The sequence below is a fragment of the Bufo bufo genome, chromosome 9 (assembly GCF_905171765.1).
Source record: "Bufo bufo chromosome 9, aBufBuf1.1, whole genome shotgun sequence".
Taxonomy (NCBI): domain Eukaryota; kingdom Metazoa; phylum Chordata; class Amphibia; order Anura; family Bufonidae; genus Bufo; species Bufo bufo.
Genome location: NC_053397.1, coordinates 11,285,403 through 11,306,348, shown reverse-complemented (window position 1 = coordinate 11,306,348; position 20,946 = coordinate 11,285,403). Strand labels below are relative to the sequence as shown.

The 20,946-nt window shown below is 47.8% G+C and overlaps 2 protein-coding genes across 4 annotated transcripts in view; one reads left to right on the top strand and one right to left on the bottom strand.

Moving 5' to 3' along the window:
• Positions 1-17,629, top strand: part of PLXND1 (plexin D1) — an 83,686-nt gene extending 66,057 nt beyond the window's left edge. For all 3 annotated transcript variants that reach the window (XM_040408358.1, XM_040408357.1, XM_040408359.1), the window contains exons 24-36: positions 1,757-1,887; positions 3,510-3,708; positions 5,340-5,486; positions 8,983-9,139; positions 9,402-9,505; positions 9,734-9,800; positions 10,206-10,240; positions 11,969-12,073; positions 12,298-12,461; positions 12,826-12,973; positions 15,214-15,354; positions 15,452-15,526; positions 15,605-17,629. In XM_040408358.1, the coding sequence (XP_040264292.1) occupies positions 1,757-1,887; positions 3,510-3,708; positions 5,340-5,486; positions 8,983-9,139; positions 9,402-9,505; positions 9,734-9,800; positions 10,206-10,240; positions 11,969-12,073; positions 12,298-12,461; positions 12,826-12,973; positions 15,214-15,354; positions 15,452-15,526; positions 15,605-15,721 (1,590 nt within the window). In that variant the 3' untranslated portion in view covers positions 15,722-17,629. The remainder of the gene's footprint in view (positions 1-1,756; positions 1,888-3,509; positions 3,709-5,339; positions 5,487-8,982; positions 9,140-9,401; positions 9,506-9,733; positions 9,801-10,205; positions 10,241-11,968; positions 12,074-12,297; positions 12,462-12,825; positions 12,974-15,213; positions 15,355-15,451; positions 15,527-15,604) is intronic.
• A 335-nt stretch (positions 17,630-17,964) lies between these two features.
• Positions 17,965-20,014, bottom strand: LOC120979390 (protein B4). Its single transcript, XM_040408114.1, has 5 exons — positions 19,900-20,014; positions 19,128-19,399; positions 18,868-19,027; positions 18,694-18,734; positions 17,965-18,183 (listed from the first exon to the last, which is right to left on the bottom strand). The coding sequence occupies exons 1-5, from the start codon at positions 20,012-20,014 to the stop codon at positions 17,965-17,967; spliced, it is 807 nt and encodes a 268-aa protein (XP_040264048.1).
• Between the last annotated feature and the right edge of the window lie 932 nt (positions 20,015-20,946).

Genomic DNA, 20,946 nt, shown 5'->3' with positions numbered 1-20,946 from the left:
CCATCAGGGACTAGATCAGGCAGCCCTGCGTTTTTCCATCGGGGAATAGATCAGACACTGACACAATGGTCACCTTTCAGTACGTGGGCAACGAGGTCAGTCACACGATCAGCGCACAAAGAGTTTTTTTCTTTTTTATAACGTCTTTGTTGTATCCTTTTACGTCTTGTGATCCCTTTTTCTTGATATCTTTATTTCACTAAGAATCGATTTATCATCCTGCAGGAAATCACAAATTATTTAGCGGGGCCGGGACGAAAGCATATTATAAAAGCAGTGGGAAAAAAAACAAAAGACTCAAATGCGATTGCTTGTTGGTGTCATCCATCCCTCCCAATATCTAAAGGCATCTATCAGCAGGATCAACCCTATTGAACCATCTTTAAAGTGGTATTTCAGTTATATCAAGTTAAGCCGAGTGCTATATCTCCAGAACTCCCATAGAAATTAATGGAGCAGCCATGCACACTCCAGACCACCCTCTTTTTTCATTTCAGGGGGGGCTCCACAGGGTTAGGGGCCCCTGTTCTCGTGATCGGTTGAGGTTCTACCACTGGGATAGGATAGGGGATAACTTGATATAACCAGAATACCCCATTAATGCATGGAAGGGTTGATCCTGCAAATTAAAACCATTTCGTTCCTCGATCCGTTGCTGCATTTAGGAGAAATACATGTCTAAACAATATGCAAATTAGGGCTTACATGCACTGAGGGCGGACCCTAGCCCCTCTGTGCACCTTGGCTCCTCCTTTCTGCTTCCCTGGACACTCCCCACACCACTTTGACTCCTGACTGTGGCGCTGCCCTCTCTGCACTTAAGCTTTAATTTGCATCTAAAAATAAAACAAAAATGTATTTCTCCTAAACATAGTAACAGATCGACGGAAGACAGATATGTTTTTATTCAGCTGGTTTCATGAGGTTGATCCTGCTGACAGATTCCCTTTTAGCGCCACCCAGGGAATGTCCCCCAATTCACATAGACGCAATGTGACTAACCTCTATCTCTCTGTGAGACAGTCCTGCAAGAGTACGACTGTTGGCAGCTGTTATTTTAATCATAACTTAATGAAAAAATCTGCAGCTACTGTTTAAGATATCTGCTTGCTGTCAGTGAATGGAAATGCAATATTCGATTCATGTTTTGTTTATTCAGAGTCGAAAAAAATGACTCAGGTGCACGGATGCACGGGTGTAGGTTAGATAGTGATATAGTGTAGCTGTTCCAGTGCAGGGTGTTAGGTAGTGTGATAGGGATTACTGTTTCTCTGCTGTCCATACATACAGGCTACAGACACAGCGCTGTGATGTCACAACAATATATAGTGCACCAATCAGTAATATGTAGTCAGACGTGATAAAATGTAAAGTTTCACGTATTGCGCCAAATATGCTCATCATTAACTACCGATTAGCGCAATTATTGGAGCCCTCTATCTGTATACAAAGCCATTTTTTATGTTCTGCCGTGCCAACCATTTGCTCCAGTCTCAGGAAACTTCTAGCAGCTTGGAAAATGTAGCAAAAGTGACCCACGCCTGTATTGCGCGCGCTTTACGCGAATATTACATTGCCGAATTTCGCAATCAAAAAAATAATAGCGAATTCGCGAATATATGACGAATATTCTACAAAATATTCGCTAAATATGGCGAAGTTGAATATTGCCCCTGCCGCTCATCACTACCATTCACTGACAGCAAGCAGTAAATATATTTCTTGCAACAATTTATCACTGTTGTCCCCCTGGCAGGTTCCAGAGAATTGCCGCACAAACATGGAGGAAGGAATCGCAACGTTGTCCACCCTGCTCAGCAACCGCCACTTCCTGGTCACTTTTATCCATGCGGTCGAGGCGCAGAAGGACTTCGCCGTGCGAGACAGGTAGCGGCCGTATTTCACATTGTGTATTCCCAACAGGAGGAGATTATGAAAATACATTATCGTCCTTTGATTACTTTCACCTGAGGCCGCGACGTGTTTTGTAGAAGGAAAAAATCTGCAAGTGAAAATTGTCTCTGAGATCTCACATAGATCATTTCCTGCATATTCAGCACTTTTCCATGAATTCTTCATCCTTACAGGGTTTTTTAATAGGTTTTGCTACTTGGACTCATTTATTACATTTAAATGAAATATTTAGTGAGATAGTCTGCTGAGCAGGGGTGGGGCTTATGGTGATATTCCTGGATGAGCAGGGGTGGGGCTTATGGTGATGTTATTCCTGGATAAGCAGGGGTGGGGCTTATGGTGATATTCCTGGATGAGCAGGGGTGGGGCTTATGGTGATGTTATTCCTGGATAAGCAGGGGTGAGGCTTATGGTAATCTTACTCCTGGATAAGCAGGGGTGGGGCTTATGGTGATGTTGCTCCTGGATGAGCAGGGGTGGGGCTTATGATGGTGTCACTACCAGGTGAGCAGGGGTGGGGCTTATGGTGATGCTATTCCTGGATAAGCAGGGGTGAGGCTTATGGTAATCTTACTCCTGGATGAGCAGGGGTGGGGCTTATGGTGATGTTGCTCCTGGACGAGCAGGGGTGGGGCTTATGGTGATGTTATTCCTGGATAAGCAGGGGTGAGGCTTATGGTAATCTTACTCCTGGATAAGCAGGGGTGGGGCTTATGGTGATGTTGCTCCTGGATGAGCAGGGGTGGGGCTTATGATGGTGTCACTACCAGGTGAGCAGGGGTGGGGCTTATGGTGATGCTATTCCTGGATAAGCAGGGGTGAGGCTTATGGTAATCTTACTCCTGGATGAGCAGGGGTGGGGCTTATGGTGATGTTGCTCCTGGACGAGCAGGGGTGGGGCTTATGGTGATGTTAGTACCAGGTGAGCAGGGGTGAGACTTATAGTGGTGTTACTCCCCGGTGGGCAGGGTTGGAGCTTATGGTAGTGTTACTACTGATTGAGCAGGGGTGGGGCTTTTGGCGGTATTACTAGTGGGTGAGCAGGGGTGGAGCTAATGACAGTGTTACTGTTGGGTGAGTAGGGGTCAGACCCATTGTAGTGTTACTGCCGGGTGAGTAGGGGTGGGGCTTATGATGGTGTTACTCTCAGGTGAGCCGGGGTGGGACCTATGGTGGTGTTACTCCAAGATAAGCAGGGGTTGGAGTTATGATGGTGTTACTGTCAGATAAGCAGAGGTGGTGCTTATGGGGGTGTTACTGTTGTTGAGTGGCGGGTTCTTAGGGTGTGGTATGGCCTATTGAGGAGGGGTCGAGCTTATGGCAGTAGCACAACCTATCAAGTAGGGAAGGTCTTAAAGTAATGTTATAGCCTGATGGTGGACTGATGGCAGTGTGGTAGGTTATCGGTGGGACGTACATATGTGACATTTTATATAGGGAGCGTCATTTTATTAATAATAGAAGGTACAAAATGGCGGTAAACTCACCGCCTTTACCAAGCAACACCTGCAATTCTCACGAGTTGCCCTTCTGTACGTTCGCCCCATGTCCAAGCTCCTCTGACGCTTCATCTCCATCATTTCTACCTTTTCCAGATGTAATTTGGCCTCTCTGCTCACCATCGCCCTCCACGGGAAGCTGGAGTACTACACAAGTATTATGAAGGATCTGCTGGTCGACCTCATAGACTCCTCGGCTTCCAAAAACCCCAAACTGATGCTGCGCCGGACAGAATCGGTGGTGGAGAAGATGCTGACCAACTGGATGTCCATCTGCATGTACAGCTGCCTGAGGGTACGGAGGTCCCAACGACCGCTGATCTGCTGCGTGTACTTCGTATGTCGCGTCACTATGGACTCTGACGGACCTGAGCTTTCAGGATGATACATCAGATACTTTCTAGGAGGAAGAAAAAAAATTCCTTGATCCAGTTAATTTTCAGCAGCATTTTTTACATCCTATATTTCCATCTCCCTCTCTGCTGCCTCCCTGGCATTGAGGTGAAAGGTTGCAGGTCGTATTATGATAGTGAAGCCCCCCACTAATAAGCATGAGGGAGCGGCCTGGAATTGATTAGTTCCAGTCAGTTGGATTGTGCAAACAAATCCTAATATAATTACCTCTGTGATCCTGTGGACCAGGAGAGGATGATGGGGGGGGGGGTGGCAGAGGGTGACTGCACGGCCTGTCTGCACTCTTCCATCCACTGCACCCAGACGTCCTGTATTAGAATATTAGTTTTCAAGACTTTGGGGAAGGGTCTGTGGGATTATCGCCGTCTGTGCGGCCGTCGCCTCCAGTCACCACCCAGCCCCTAGCGTGGATATATTACTACAACCCATTGTACTGTTATATGATGCTCAGCGGCCTGACATCTGCATCCAGGCTGGTAACATTATAGGTTCCCAGTGCCGATATACATTTAAAGGGCGCGTGTCAGCAGGATCTACCCTATTACACCAGACACACTGTCTGGTAGGGTTGACCCTGCTGTTTAAAAGGACATCTGTCTCAGGAAAATTGGTTGTGGCGTTCCAGAGAAAAAAATTCACAGAGGTGGTGGGGCCAGCACTAGAAAGCTGAAGTGCACTGAGGGGCTAGGCCCTGCCGCTTGGTGCACTGAGGGGCTAGGCCCTGCCGCTTGGTGCACTGAGGGGCTAGGCCCTGCCGCTTGGTGCACTGAGGTCCTCATTTGCCTAAAGAACAGATGTCTTTTTTCTCTGGAACGCCACAACTGATACACCAGACAGGTATCATTTTAATCAGCAGGATGACCCGTGCCAGGTTATGGCTGGTGTATTGGGGTTGATCATGCTGACATGTTTAAAGGAGTTTTCTGGGATTTTCATATTGATGGCCATCTGCTCAGGATAGCTCATCAATATGAGGTCGGTGAGGGTCCGACTTCTGGCACCCCCAACGATCAGCTGTTTGAGGAAGCTGTGGCACACACCCGAGCCTTGGTGAGCGCTGCGGCCTCTTCACAGATCGCCGAGCACAGCGCCATACATAGGATAGTGGCAGTGCATGGTATTACAACTTAGCTCCATTCACCTGAATGTGACGTCACTGGCCAAGGAAGAAAACGCAGGGCTCACTGAGCGGCTTGACCTCTTTGTAGAGCTGATCATCGAGGGTACCAGGACTCTGACCCCCGACGATCTTATATTGGTGACCTATCCTATCTTCCCAAATCATGAATCGCCAACAAATCTAAAATCTTGACTCCCCCTTGTCTGTCTGTGGGGCGACAATTGTATTCAGCTTGCTTATCTGTTCCTGGGAAAGTTGGGTGGCAGTCATTTAGGCTGTCCTTCCACCCCAAGTGTCCGAATAACAAATCTCCTTAGTTATGCATTGAGCGCTGCTGTATCATTGCAGAATTAAGCACGCCCCGTGGGATTAATCCGCTTGTCTTTCCGCAGGAGACGGTGGGGGAGCCGTTTTTCTTGCTGCTCTGCGCCATAAAACAGCAAATCAACAAGGGATCCATTGACGCCATCACAGGGAAGGCCAGATACACGCTGAATGAGGAATGGCTGCTGCGAGAGAACATTGAGGCCAAGCCCATGGTAAGTAGCGCCCCCCGCAGGGCAGGCTATGGCCGACACAGCTGTTAGGTTAGGTGGGATTAACCTGTTAAGTGATGGCCGGCTGCTTCCTGAGTGACATGTGCTCCCATAGGAAGAGACGCAGCTGTTGTCTTGGCTTCATGCAGGAGAATGTGCAACCAGGGTTATACATAGGAGAGAAGGGGCCCCCTAGAAAATTGGGGCCCCTATAGGAGAGCTTGGCCTGGCGGTCTGGATCTCCTATGACAAAGGGCTCATGCATTTTTGCAGTGTGTCCACAAAACACGGATACCGGCCGCGTGCATTTCGCATTTTGCAGAACGTAACATCTATAGAATAGTCCTATTCTTGTCCCGTTTTAATTTTTTTTAATTTTGCGAGGCCGCAGAATGGGCATAGCACACAGTGAATGTGAATGGGTCCGCACCCGACCCGCCAAAAATGCGGATCAGATGCGGACAAAAAAAACAGGGTCGTGCGCATGAGCCCAAACCTTGCTGTCCAGTACAAAAAGTGACGTCATCGGAGCGGGCGTGGCCTCCTCTTGAGTACACACAGGGTGACAGAATGAAAAATGAGCGCAAAAATATTTCATGTTTTTATAAACGGATTTGAAGCTTTTGATATATGACGGAACTAATCCATTGTTTTTCGAGCCGTCTCTTCTAACATTCCCTGAAATATCCCAGACAGAGGAAAGATTTCACCCGCGGCCCCATCCGCTGCGGCAGGATGGATGATGGAGGCTCTCGTCCCCCAGGAGAGCTGTGATTTATGGCTCCTACCTCACGGGGAGCGAGGTACAGACAGAAGGGAAGGCCATTCATTTCCTATGTAGACTTTCCAGGGAGGGGAGAGAAGCTCCCGGCAGAGGTCTGATCGCCAGATAATGAAAAGCACCGCAGCTTTCTAATAGCCCTTGTGCTTAAATTTCTCACTGTTTAAAATATTTCTGCTTGCTGTAAGTGAATGACAACACACTAATATCTGACACCATCATTGCTGAGGTTATGTTACAGTTGTATCCAGTCTATACAATGCCCCCAGACTGATACATTGTATCTATCAGGACAACTGAGAGATTTGTACTGCTGATGATTTATCTCATTGTCTAGACTGGATACAATTGTAACAAACACTCAGCTGTGAGAAGTTTTAGGTCAGTAAAGGTTTAAGCCTCTGTAAGTAAACAAGAGCCTTCTCCTTCACTGACAGCAAGCGGCGATGGTTAAGGTGAGTCTGATACTATCACTGCTGAGGGTTTGTTACAGTTGTTTCCAGCCTAGACAATCCTCTGTGATATAAAGAGCCTGGACTCTGGCCTGATACATGTTACCTGCACTAAAACATTGTAACAAACTATCAGGAGAGGAGAGAGATTTGTGCTGACGGTTTGAGGACTGTCTAGACTGGATACAATTGTAGCAGGCCCTCTGCTGTGAGAAGTATTACCGTAGATCTGGACAGGTTTTCAGCATTCTCATTCACCGACAGCAAGCAGAGATGTTAAAAAGGACGAGGAATCAAAATCTAAAGTATGACAGAGATTTGCAGAATATATTATAAGGCAGTGAATTATTCTGGCCCAGAGTTTAAGAAACGGATATCAGTGAGAAAAGGCTGAACATGGTGAATTTAATACAAAAACTGCAATTTCCATAAACCGCCGGTCAGAGATAAGTCACATTGTGGCTGTGATTATGGGTCTCACACGGCTGCGCCCAGATCTACGAGACCCCGAACAGCAGACATGATATAAGGGGAGGATTGTTACTGCGATTCTCTGTGTCCGGAAACATCGACCAGAACGCAGTGCTTTACAATGTAACCAGTGGAGGAATGTCGTCTTATATCTGTAAGGGACGCTGGCTCCCCTCTGCTGACCTCTTGTGATGTCACAGCTGATGATATCAGCGGAGACTTTACACTATCAGGTTCCAGCCATTCAGATGATATGATAATCGAGTTATCTCATTAAGACGTCATTACACAGGAATGTTACATAATAGCAAGGAAATAAACGAGACTCACAACACATTATAAAACGGGAAGTAAAACTGCAACATGTCATCTCTAGAATGAAAGGCAAGAAAAGTATAATTAAGGCAGCTTCGGCAAAACATATATTCTACTCTAAACACCAGGTCACAATATGATTAATCTCCAGAGCTGCACTCCAGCGGGAAATCACTGCATTATACTCCAGAGCTGCACTCACTATCCTGCTGGTGCAGTCACTGTGTACATACAATACTTATCCTGTACTGATCCTGAGTTACATCCTGTATTATACTCCAGAGCTGCACTCACTATTCTGCTGATGGAGTCACTGTGCACATACATTACTTATCCAGTACTGATCCTGAGTTACATCCTGTATTATACTCCAGAGCTGCACTCACTATTCTGCTGGTGTAGTCACTGTGTACCTACATTACTTATCCTGTACTGATCCTGAGTTACATTCTGTATTATACTCCGGAGCTGCACTCACTATTCTGCTGGTGCAATCACTGTGTACATACATTACTTATCCTGTACTGATCCTGAGTTGCATCCTGTATTATACTCCAGAGCTGCACTCACTATTCTGCTGGTACAGTCACTGTGTACATACATTACTTATCCTGTACTGATCCTGAGTTACATCCTGTATTATACTCCAGAGCTGCACTCACTAGTCTGCTGGTGCAGTCACTGTGTACATACATTACTTATCCTGTACTGATCCTGAGTTATATCCTGTATTATACTTCAGAGCTGCACTCACTATTGTGCTGCTGCAGTCACTGTGTACATACATTACTTATCCTGTACTGATCCTGAGTTACATCCTGTATTATACTCCAGAGCTGCACTCACTATTCTGCTGGTGTAGTCACTGTGTACCTACATTACTTATCCTGTACTGATCCTGAGTTACATTCTGTATTATACTCCAGAGCTGCACTCACTATTCTGCTGCTGCAGTCACTGTGTACATACATTACTTATCCTGTACTGATCCTGAGTTACATCCTGTATTATACTCCAGAGCTGCACTCACTATTCTGCTGGTGGAGTCACTGTGTACATACATTACTTATCCTGTACTGATCCTGAGTTACATCCTGTATTATACTCCAGAGCTGCACTCACTATTCTGCTGGTGCAGTCACTGTGTACATACATTACATTACTTTACTTATCCTGTACTGATCCTGAGTTGCATCCTGTATTATACTTCAGAGCTGCACTCACAATTCTGTTCCTTGTTCCTAAAAAGTTGCAGACAGACACTACTGAAGTCTGAACAAATGGAAATTTCGCTATAGAGGTTGTTGAGTCTCCTGTTTTTTTTGTGGGGGGGGGGGGGGGGGGGGGATAGTCCAGTCCTCCTCTGATTCCTGTTGTCTGGTGGCTGCTAATATCTCCCGCCCCGATGGGTATTAACATGTATCTTTTGCTCTTTATCACTGGTCGGCGACTAACCCCCTCTCATGACCTCTCTTGGCAGAACATCAACGTCTCCTTCCAGGGCTGCGGCATGGACTCGTTGCCTGTACGCGTGCTGGACACGGACACCGTCAGCCAGTGCAAGGAAAAGATACTGGAAGCTTTCTGCAAGAACCTGCCCTACTCACAGTGGCCGCAAGTGGAAGACGTGGACCTAGGTAAACCTGGAGGTGACATCATACACCGGTGGACACCACGTCTGCTGGGCATGAGCTGCATGTGTCTGGATGACCCAACATGGATCCCACAGTCACATTTTTTAACCCACGCGTTTTATGACCTGTGTCTAATGGCGCTGGTGACGCCCACGCGTTTTATAGACTGTATCTTACTGACATATTGTGCGCGGTTTGCTAACACCCGTGTGACACGCGTGTGTATGACTTGTGCAGCTCTTCACGTCTTTCCTCCTTCCCATAGAATGGTTTGCCTTCAGTTCGAGGGGCTACATCCTTCGAGATCTCGATGACTCGTCCATCATGGAGGACGGGAGGAAGAAACTGAACACTCTGTCGCACTATAAGGTACCTGACCGCAAACTTATGCCCATGTGACCTCAGCTCCAGTATATTCCGCATCCCTGTCCAATCAGCCCCCTCCTATAATCTAATACTCCCCAGTATCATATACATGTAGATCCCAGTCCCCCGAGGACCTGCCCACTGCTTATAAGAACCTCCCGGTGTTTATACTCTTATTACAGTCACTTGTATATAACATTATTATTATTATTATTTTTCGTAATGTGCCAGGTGTGTGACGGCGCATCGCTGGCGATGAGTCTGAAAGATCAACGCGATGATAACACCCTGGGGCGAGGTGAGACTGAAAACCACACATAATAGAGCGTTACATTGTATAACGGAAGGTTCTGCAAATTTCTAATAGATTTGGGTGTCAGTTTCTCACTAATTTAAGATCTCCGCTTGCTGTCAGTGAATAGAGTTGCCATTGTTCACATTTCGGATCCTCTATTATGTCCATGTGACCCATATATAGCGGTGTCACACTGTGATGAGCCCTGCAGCTGTGTCAGGCGGCCATGCAAGATTGGACCGTCTCATTTGGTGGCACCATTGGCACAGCAATGGATGCTGACCGGTGGGGGTGCCAGTAGTCTGCAGATCCTGAATCTGGAAAACCCCTTTAAAGGCCATAGACTACTATGCATCTGCAATGATGGGAGTGATTGTCCAATTCAGTATACCTTTTATTTTCTTGCAGTGAAAGACTTGGACACAGACAAGTATTTTCATTTGGTAAGTAGTCGGTGGTTGGGTCGTGTGCACAGAGCGCGCTCTGCTGCGCTGCATTGTAGTGTTATACTCCAGTCACATCAAGAGCTGCGTCAAGCAGAGACTGTAGAAGCTGATCTCTGTCTGCTGCTACAGTGTCTGCACATTTGCATCCAGAGAACTGTCATTGTTGGGGTGTGTTCACATGTGGCAGATTTGTTGCAGGAATTCCCACCATGAAAAATCGGTTCAATTCATCTAAATGGCCGTGATTTCTGCAAGACCCGTGAGAAAAGGGACCTCTGTGCATAATTCTGCAATCAATCTGCCGCTTGTGAATTTACCCTGAGACAGGCTGATGTAGGTAGTGCAGCGTAGGTAGGTGAACAAAACATACAACCCCCACAGTGCACTGCAGCCGGGTGCCGATTGGCGCAGCCAAAGCAATGGCGGCACATAAAGGGTAGCGCCTAGAGCTGCATTGTGCCGCTAGTGAGGGGGGGGGGGGGGGCAGCGGATAAATGTATATTTATAGAAAGTAAAGTGAAGCAGACGGCGATCAGACACAGCGCTGTGTAATTGGAAGCAGCCCGCACTCCGTCAGCTCCGGCAGGGTCAGCGCAGGAATGCCGGGTTACAGCAGCGTCTCCGCACTACTCTCCGATATATATTAAGAGTTGTCACACACATCGGGGTACATCGCCTCATAACGTCTCTATGGGGGGGACCACCGGGCGACTTCCCTAAATATTACACCTCCCACATTTCAGTCCCCATTCAATGGAAAGTCCACAAAACCTCCCCAAAATGGCTGCTTTCAGGCACATTTGTATAAGCCCTGCCCCTCGGAGGTCTATTTCACAGGAAAAATTCCTTAAAAACATGGCCACCATTGCAGACCTGATGGCGACAAGGGCGTTTTACCACAAAGAAGGGCCCCGCGGCCACTTTGGGGTCCATAGAGGGAAGAGGCTCCGGTTCGGGTAGGCCTCATCCTCCTTGTTCACAGTTGGGCAAATAAGAAATAGGGGGACCCCCTTAATGGGTGACTGAGGGGCGTTAGGAGGGTGGTATAGGATGGCAAAATGGGCAACTGCCCGGGCTCCTGAGAATGGGACCCCCACAGGAGCAGTCTGAATTTACCACTGACCGCCAGAAAATGCTAAATCAACCTCTTCCCTGCTTTTGCCATCAATATTTCTGAAATTAGGAGTAAAAGTGACTAAAATGGCGGCTGGGCCCCTACTCTGCTTGTTTTCTAGGGCCTTGTTGTTTTTTTTATAAATGGACCCTGGGTATCGGGGGGGGGGGGGGGGTTGTTTCCCACTTCTCTGTTGCCAATACAGCTGAATGGTCAAGTTAGAATGGTTGCTAGGGATACACTGCCTAGCAACCAGTCTTTTCAGTAGGGTTTTCCCTAACAACCAGTCTTTTCAATGGAGTTGCCCATAGCAACCAGTCTGTTCCGTGGTGTTGTCCAAAGCGACTAGTCTTTTCAATTGAGATGTTCCTAGCAACCAGTCTTTTAAGTGGATTTGTCCATAGCAACCAGTCTTTTCAGTGGAGTTGTTCCTAGCAACCAGTCTGTCAGATTACCTGATGCGTCCCCATGGCGGGAGGCTGGGCAGTGTCCAAATCATGTATTTAATATATTTATCTACCATAATCAGGGGTGGAGAACCCCTTTAAAAAATAAAGGCACCATGTTCACAGTGATACTGACCCTGATATATATCTATGCTCACATTTCAGGTTCTCCCAACTGACGACATTCTAGAAAATAGGAAATCTCACCGGCAGAGTCACAGGAAGAAGGTCCTGCCCGAAATCTATCTCACCCGCCTGCTGTCCACAAAGGTAGGAGAACCTGTCCCTGGCATTAGCACTGACTTGCGTCAGCCGCGGACAGTTGAATGTCAGGATTGTGTCCTGCCCCTGACACGCCATTATTAAAGATGGCGACCATTGTGGAATGGGGCTTCCTGACTCATCTATAGGGTGTATCGTAGTCCTCTGCCCCCGCGCTGGCTGATGGTCTGGGTTCTCTGGGGGTCATCTTCTACATTACTACTGCTTTTCAGGGAACCTTGCAGAAATTCCTGGACGACCTCTTCCGAGCCATCCTCAGCATCCGCGACGACCGGCCGCCCCTGGCCATCAAATACTTCTTTGACTTCCTCGAGGAGCAGGCAGAGAAGAGGGGGATCTCCGACCCAGACACCCTGCACATATGGAAGACCAACAGGTGAGAAGCAAATGGCAGCATCCAGGTCTATAGACAGACCCATCGCAAAGAGATTTACCACAGTCAATATCTCTGCTTGCTGCCAGTGAGTGGAAACCTTCTCATTTACGAGCTGCTTTGACCATGTCTGGCTGACACAGGTGGACAACACGTTTAGGCTAGGGCCGCATGGCAAGGTTAAGGTGGCATACGAGTCGTGCAGCCAAAAAACGCATGCGATTTGTCTGCAATTAGATGTGACGTTCTCAGCTATAACCTGAGATACAGTCTTGGTGTGGCCCTAGCCTAAAAGACAGATGCACTGTGATGAGCGCTGCAAGTTCAGGATGATGCCATCCCACCGTTCTACTTCTCTATCCTCCAGTCTCCCCCTGCGCTTCTGGGTGAATATCCTGAAAAATCCAGAATTTGTGTTTGACATGGAGAAGTCCGACCACATGGACGCCTGCCTGTCGGTCATCGCCCAAGCCTTCATCGACGCCTGCTCCATCTCCGACATGCAGCTGGGCAAGGTGAGACGGCATCGCGCGTGGACAGCGCCGAGCGTCTTGTAGATTTTCTTACTAAGCCTTTAACGTCTCAGGGGTAGAACGGATCGGCTTTGTTCATTTCTTTCCTATGAGCGCCCCAAACCCGCATCTACTGCTGTTCACGTGTCCCCTCGATGCCAGTCACAGACCTCAGACGACTATATTCAATAGACATTCATCAACTCTTATGCTGCTTATGTTTAATCTGTTGCGATATGGAAACCGTCAGCAAGTAGGATAGTAGTCCTAGGAATGGTTTGATTTAGATTCCAATTACATAGAACTCTAGGGAGGCCAAAAATGGCCCAGCTCATCAATATCTGACACTTATTAACACAAGGAACATCCAGCCGGATTAATATATATATATATATACACTATATTTCTGATTGCAACAGATCTGTCAACATCAGCTTGCTGATGGTTTCCATTTAAAAATATTAGATTGTACTAGAAAAAAGAAGGGGGGAAAAAAGGATGAAAAGAGCTATAATGGTAAGATGTATTACATTTGCCGACGATAGAGCGGATATGTAGAGTGGGGCTTTATTCGAGACTTAGGCTGGGTTCACACGAGCGTGTCCGGATTAGTTCCGGATGCATCCCGATGTGTTGCGGCAAACCCGCGCGAGTAGGAATGCAATTGCAGTCAGTTTTGACTGCGATTGCGTTCCGTTGTTCAGTTTTTATCGTGCGTGTGCAATGTGTTTTGCACGCGCGTGATAAAAAACCGACTATGGTACCCAGACCCGAACTTCTTCACAGAAGTTCAGGTTTGGGTTCGGTGTTGTGTAGATGTTATTATTTTCCCTTATAACATGGTTATAAGGGAAAATAATAGCATTCTGAAAACAGAATGCATAGTAGGTGATCAGTTGAGGGTTAAAAAATTTTTAAAAAATTAACTCACCTTCTCCGTTTGTTCGCGTAAGTCCCGGTCTCTTCTTTACTTCTCAAAAGATGAACTATGGGCTAAAGGACCTTTGATGACGTAAGATCACATGCTCCAATCACATAGTCCATCACCGCGGTGATGGACCATGTGATTGGAGCATGTGATCTTACGTCATCAAAGGTCCTTTAGCCCATAGTTCATCTTTTTAAAGAACTAAAGACCGGGAGAACTACGCGAACAAGAGGACAAGGTGAGTTAATTTTTTTTATTTTTTAACCCTCAATTGACCTTCTACTAAGCATTCTGTATTCAGAATGCTATTATTTTCCCTTATAACCATGTTATAAGGGAAAATAATACAGTGTACAGACAGTCACCTAGCAACCGTGCGTGAAAATCGCACCGCATCCGCACTTGCTTGCGGATGCTTGCGATTTTCACGCAACCCCATTCACTTCTATGGGGCCTGCGTTGCATGAAAAACGCAGAATATAGAGCATGCTGCGATTTTCACGCAACGCATAAGTGATGCGTGAAAATCATCGCTCATCTGAACAGCCCCATTGAAATGAATGGGTCGGGATTCAGTGCGGGTGCAATACGTTCACCTACCGCATTGCACCCGCGCGGAAATCTCGCCCGTGTGAACGCAGCCTTAGTCACGTATATCGGGGGTTGTAATATACGACTAGGGGTTCATTACATTTGAACTTCACTGTAGAAGTGAAGTCTGCACAGAAAGTTGAGCACTTTTGCTTTAATTATCTAGTGCTGTCCTCTCTTATACTCCGCTCACATCCAAAGCTGCGTCCAAGTGTCTGCACTCTGATGCTGTTGCTTTGTGAGATGCTTTCCCTGCACACAGGTGTCATGGTGGCGCAGGCGCAACCCAGAGCCCAAACTTTATTTACAGTTCAGCAAAGACGACGGCCACATGTGACGGGCTCCCCGTTACCCGCGGGTGTTTTCTGCCTGCACTGTGGGTTGGGCCTCCGGAGGTCGCTGCACAGCTGGGAATGTTTTCGGTGACCAGGGTTCAGCGACCTACAAAGATAAATACTTGCAGGATAGCGCCTCTGGGGGGGGACATCAAAAGACTGCAGACTAACAGTACAAGAGACCACACACAGGAGACCTCGTGAGAGCGCAGGGAGGAGGGGTTGTCAGCGAGTCTGTCCATGGGGGCCCCCCCCCCCCAAAAGGATGATAGTGCTGCTGTTTAGAGGAGAACTTTATAGCATATAGTCTATGGGGGCGTCACATTTGTGGGTGACCCCCCCCCCGTCATAGTCTCTACTAAAATGTATGTCTTCTGAACCTATCCAAGGATTCACCCACCAACAAACTGCTCTACGCCAAGGAGATTCCCGAATACAGGAAGATTGTGCAGAAATATTACCGTCAGATCAAGGAGATGAGCCCCCTGAGCGAGCAGGAGATGAACGCCCACCTGGCCGAGGAGTCGCGGGTAAGTGACGGCTCCATGAGAGGAGCATGAGACACCTAGGCCCTGCCATGAGATGGCATCATCCACATTTCCTACATCTTCTCCCCATTTTCCATAGAAATACCAAAACAAGTTCAACACCAACGTGGCGCTGGCCGAAATCTACAAGTATGCCAAGAAATACCGCTCACAGGTAAGCAGCGCCAAAAACCGCTCCGTAACACTCTACTGTTACCAGGCCGTGACCCGTCTTTACCTTCTTGCCCCGCAGATCGTCAACGCCCTGGAAACAAATCCCATCACCCGACGAGGCCAACTGCAGCACAAGTTTGAGCAACTGATTGTCCTGATGGAGGACGATATCTACACGTGCAGCAGTGAAGCGTAGAAGGGTCGGGATGAATCCCCAGCTTCTTCTGAAGGCCAAGGTCTTGTTGCAGAATTGGTGTTGGTGGAACTTCTAATCATGGCACTACTCGCCACCTCCAAGATGGCAGATATCAATGACCCTCAAGGTGTGCACTGGACTCTACAGACAGCAGGCTCAAGAGGGTTAGAAGTCATCGCCCACCACATCTACTCGAGGAAATTTCAAGACTTGGCCACTTAAGGACATTCTCGGCCATCAGCTGACCAAGAAGTGTTGGGTTCTTTGGGTTATGCTCTGGACATACTCATTGTGCCAGTCACAAAATATTTAACCCTTTACTGTAGGCCCATGGGGCATTTCACATCCCTTCTTGGAAAGACTCTTCCATTGTCCTCGAAACGCATCAAAGCTGCAAGGGCACAACCACTGGAGTTACGGGTCCGTAACTCTGACTTCGGGTCTCATATACACCCATCACTCTGCGAGTGCCTTATAGTCCTAGATCTCAGCATACTTACAGGGAGTGCAGTGATCTCCAGGATCTAGTGACACCATTTAACCCTTGGAAAGAAACATGTGGAGCTTGTCACTGTACACTCAAATCCATTCCAGCTAAGGGGGGGGGGGGGGGGGACGACGACTAAGCCTGGTGATTCTGTAGGACTGCTTTTGCATCATTTGAAATGTAGTTGTCGTTGACCAGATGAATTTTGTAGCTTCCATGCCCTTTTCTCTTGAGCAGAAGGTCAAACCATTGATGGCTGCTCTTAGCGGATAAATCCTCAAATCTTGCAAACTTCCAGCCTAGCCTTTTAAATATGGCTGCTCAATCCAGGATGCCATCACAAAAACCTATCACTAATATATAACAGCCATATGTTGAACGCGGTGAAGATCTGCTGAGCAGATTGATCGAGCACCGTGGACCTGCAGCCATCACATGGGGCTGAACCAATAACGATGCAATATATCAATGAAGGGGAGAGGACATGGTCATCCTGTAGTCAGTGCCCAGAGCTGGTTTTATTAAATAAAACAAGGCAGGGCCCACTACGCGCCATTTTTGCCCCTAGTCTCAAAATTCCCTGGTGGTCTAGTGGAGTAGAAGGGTTACTTGCAAATTCTTTAGTGGTCTAGGAGCAGAAGGGTAATCTGCAGATGCCCTGATGTTTTAGGGGAGTAAAAGGAGAATTTGCAAGTTCCCTTGTGGTCTAGGGGAGTGAAAGGGTCTGTGATAAGTTCAAGGTTGTCAACCTAGAACATCCAGGGTGTCAGGAATCCCATAACATTACTGTGTCCAGTAATGTCACTGGTTCTGTGGGTGAAGCAATCAATGGTCACCTGTCCGATTTGTAGTTAAGTGATGTATACACAAGTGGTAAAACCTCCAGTGTCTCTGCACCTGATCAAGTGCCATAGACCGACTCCATCCTCGTGTGGATTCTGCCACCTTCAAGGACAGAAGCGATGTATGCACTGAGTAGACAGCACAGTAGACTGCCTCTCCGCACTGCACAGACTTGTTCAGGGTCTACCCACCGAGCAGAGGAGGCACCACAAGCCTGCACCCCTCAAGCTTTAATCAAGTGCCACCAATCTCACCTGCAATGCATTGTGGGACACTTCCATGCAGAGAATGGCACTACCTATTGTTACCCCAGTCTGGAGAACACAGACTGACAATCTCAAGTATGTCTCTGGGATAATCCGTCCGGACAACAACCACCACCCTCCACAGAGTAACTGGGCAGCAGTAGATCAGGGTCTGAAATTCAGACTTTAACCCTTTAATGCCTCTGGTGGCAGGGGCCCGCACAGCGAGGCGATTATGCACACTGTATGTAGATGTATATAATGCCAGATCCCTTTATGTATTAAAGTCTATGGTGACATTGTGTTCTTTGTAATTAAATATTTAAAGTCTGATACTTTATTACATTTCTACTCCCAAAGCGGCAGTCACTTTTCCCAGCAGCACCCACATCACTCCTGGGTCTGGCCGGTGCAGAGACTGAACCAGCAGTGAAGCTTTCTGCAGAAAGTAACAGAACACCAGCCATATACTCCAGTCACAGCAAAAGCTGCATTCACAAATTATGTATGACACCTGCAAGTTAAGCACAGTTCTGACAGCAGGCAGTGCCAGGGCAGATGCCCAGACTGCCAAAGAGGCACCAGGACAACCTCACATTATATTAAAGCTTTATTCTGAATTTAAAGTCACATTTACACAAGATAAAAGCCCCTCTGCCCTCCCGCTGTCACTTCTTCCCCTTCTTGCCATCTTTAGCTGCCGGTTTCTCCTCTGAGTCCTTTGCCTTGGAGGGCTCCGCCTTCTTCTTGGCCGGTTCCTTTTTGGGTTTCGTGCCTTCCTCTGCAGCCGGTGTTTTGGACTTTGGCTTCTTGGCGGGCACCGGGGCCTTGTCAGTCTTCTCTGCAGCATCTTTCTTCGGTTTACTGGCAGCGGCCTTTGCCTTGGCCTTAAAGGAAGAGAATACAGGTCATTGACCATGACTTTTTTTTACAACAGCTCCACCTCTGCCCACAGGTCATGTTTGGTACAGCAGCTCAGCTCATTTACTTTAATGGAGGTGAGCTGTAAGAACACAACGTGTGGAGAGGGTGGTGCCATGTCTGGAAGCCAGCCACCATGTTAGATAGTCCTGGAAACCCCTTTAATTGTCAATGTAATCTAACAGATTCTTTGGATCTACTGCCTCCCAACGACCCTCTACAGATGCTTCACCCCCTCCCCTTGGGCTTCCAGCTGGAACATCATTAGGCTTCACCTGGACACAGACAGGCTAGTCATCTTGGTTTCCAGTAACCATGTTCCACCCCATGGCACCCAAGATCTAACCTCCAACCATTGCAAGACTACAACCCCCAGTGTGGAGCAGGCTGGGAGTTGTAGATTTGCACCAGCCACTAATTGGAGGTCCCGGCTGGGCGTACATGACAGCAACCACATTGCACTACAGGTTCCTCACCTCAGGCATCTTTTCCTTCTTGGTCGCTTTCACCTCATCTCCTTGAAAGAAATAAAGTCAGACTAATAGTAGCCTTAATATCCAGATCAATGCCCCATGACCAATGGAAGCCCACCACCATATTACCCCCTATAGCATCAGGGATGTTATACTGGGGGCACAGTACCCAGGTACCTTTAGTCTCCTCTTTCTCCACCTTCGGTTTCTTGGGGACCTTCTTAACCACCTTCTTGGCCTTTTCCTTAGTTTTCTCCTTTGGTTGCTCATTGGGATCCACATTCTCAGACATTTTGTCACCCTCTCCAGCTTTTGACTTTGGTCCAGGTTTCGCCAGCTGTCAAGTAAAGTATAACCCCCATCATCCCCCAATTTCACAGCAATAGACCAGTAAAACCTCAGATTTTCAGGGGTCCTTCCAACATCAGCTCGCTTACCTTGAATCGGCCAGTGGCCCCTGTTGCGATGGAGTTCAGCGGCCTGATGAGGATACCCTTCTCAATCCCTTTGTTCAGAGCAGATCTCAGCAGGGACTTGAGCCTCACAGGGTCTACGGTGGGGTGTGTGGCCAGGATACGACTGCGGATGGCTTGTACCGACGTCCCCTTCCGCTCGGAGTTCTTCTTTAGAACCTCCACCACCATGGCAAGTGTTGTGGGGTGGCCCGTGGTGGTTAGCTTTGTCACTTTGGGTTTTACTTTAGTTTTCACTGCAGATAGTTTAATTAAAAAGGGGTTACACACTAGTCATGGCTGCAGCGCCACACTTGTCCACAGGTTGAGTGCAGTATTGCATCTCAGCACCATGCACCTCAATAGAGCCGAGATGCAATACCAGACAACCTGTGGGCAAGTGCAGCACAGTTTCTAACCTTGGTCAATTTAGGAGACTGGGACAGTCCAGTTATTTGAAGGTTGCCCCATCATAGACCACCCCATGAAGCTGAGCCACCACAACCAGGGGACTGGTACAGGCACTGTAAGCTGGGATCTGCTACAGCAGCCTCTACAGGTGAGGAGGAGTATTACACACAGCCCAGATACCCATTGCCTGGCATTGCCCAGTGGATTTTCAGCATAGACTCCACACAAAAAAAAACCTGTATTAAATCAGCTACATGTGAACTGTGCCTCAACATCTAAACCCTTATTCTGCCTACACCTCCTATATAATCCCACATGAATCAAGCCCCTCTCCAAGTCTCCTCACCTGCAGCAGGGTCATCAGCCACTTTCTCTTCAGCAGAAGATGATGCAGCAGCCACTTTCTCTTCAGCAGATACTGCAACAACAGCAGCAGCAGCAGCCACTTTCTTGGGGGCCATGCTTCCTCCTGATCAGTAGTCCTCTGGGCTCCGCTGCAGCTCATGCACCTTATATACACCTGACAATCAGCTCTGATGACCATCTCAGGTGCACCTGCCTCTCACTTCAACATTTCTCTGTGCACTGCATTAAAAAGGGGTCCTGTGCCTTTAAGAACCAGGCCAGAGCTGAGTATGCAGGTGAGGCCACAGGGAACAGTGCGGCTGAGGCTGCGTGTAGGAAGACACTGGGGTGCATGGATATGAGTGCGGGCAGATTATGGGGAGGGGGCACCACAAACAGGGCCCACTTGTTCTCTGCACCAGAATTTACATTAGTTGTGCAGAACCCCTTCAAAATCTGCGCTGCCCCATTGACAGCCAATAAGGTTCCACTTTTCGTTTTTCCAAAGGAGTGATGAAAAATGAGAGGTGGAATCTGATTGGTCGCTACGGGTAACTAAACCAGTTTTGTAAATCTCCCCCGCTCTCCTGAATCTGCTCTTAGTCCAGAGATACGCCCTCTGGGTCTCATTTACAAGCGGGTGACATTGGCGTGGTTGTCCTTGTTAGGAGGCTATAGGGCGGATTTATACATTGGTGCTGTAGCACTGGGAGGTTTGATGATATTGTATAGGCTACAGCCATATCACCATTATGCACCAGCTGCTCTAAACCCCCAGACACACGAGCACTGTGATGTGGGTGCTGCGGGCACTGTGATGTGGGTGCTGCGGGCACTGTGATGTGGGTGCTGCGGGCACTGTGATGTGGGTGCTGCGGGCACTGTGATGTGGGTGCTGCGGGCACTGTGATGTGGCACTGTATGGTGGGATTATTACAACACTATTAGTGTTCCATGGTGTAGTACTGTGATTTCTGCATGGCAATAATATGCAGATGACACTAAACTGTGTAAAGTATTTGACACAGAAGAGGACAGTATACTGTGT

Excerpts from the sequence above, each read along its gene's own strand:
- LOC120979390 (XM_040408114.1), bottom strand. The coding sequence starts at position 20,014 with ATGGCCCCCAAGAAAGTGGCTGCTGCTGCTGCTGTTGTTGCAGTATCT. Across the intron at positions 19,400-19,899 it reads GGCTGATGACCCTGCTGCAG|TGAAAACTAAAGTAAAACCC; the intron begins GTGAGGAGACTT and ends AACTATCTGCAG. Across the intron at positions 19,028-19,127 it reads GGGCCACTGGCCGATTCAAG|CTGGCGAAACCTGGACCAAA; the intron begins GTAAGCGAGCTG and ends TTTACTTGACAG.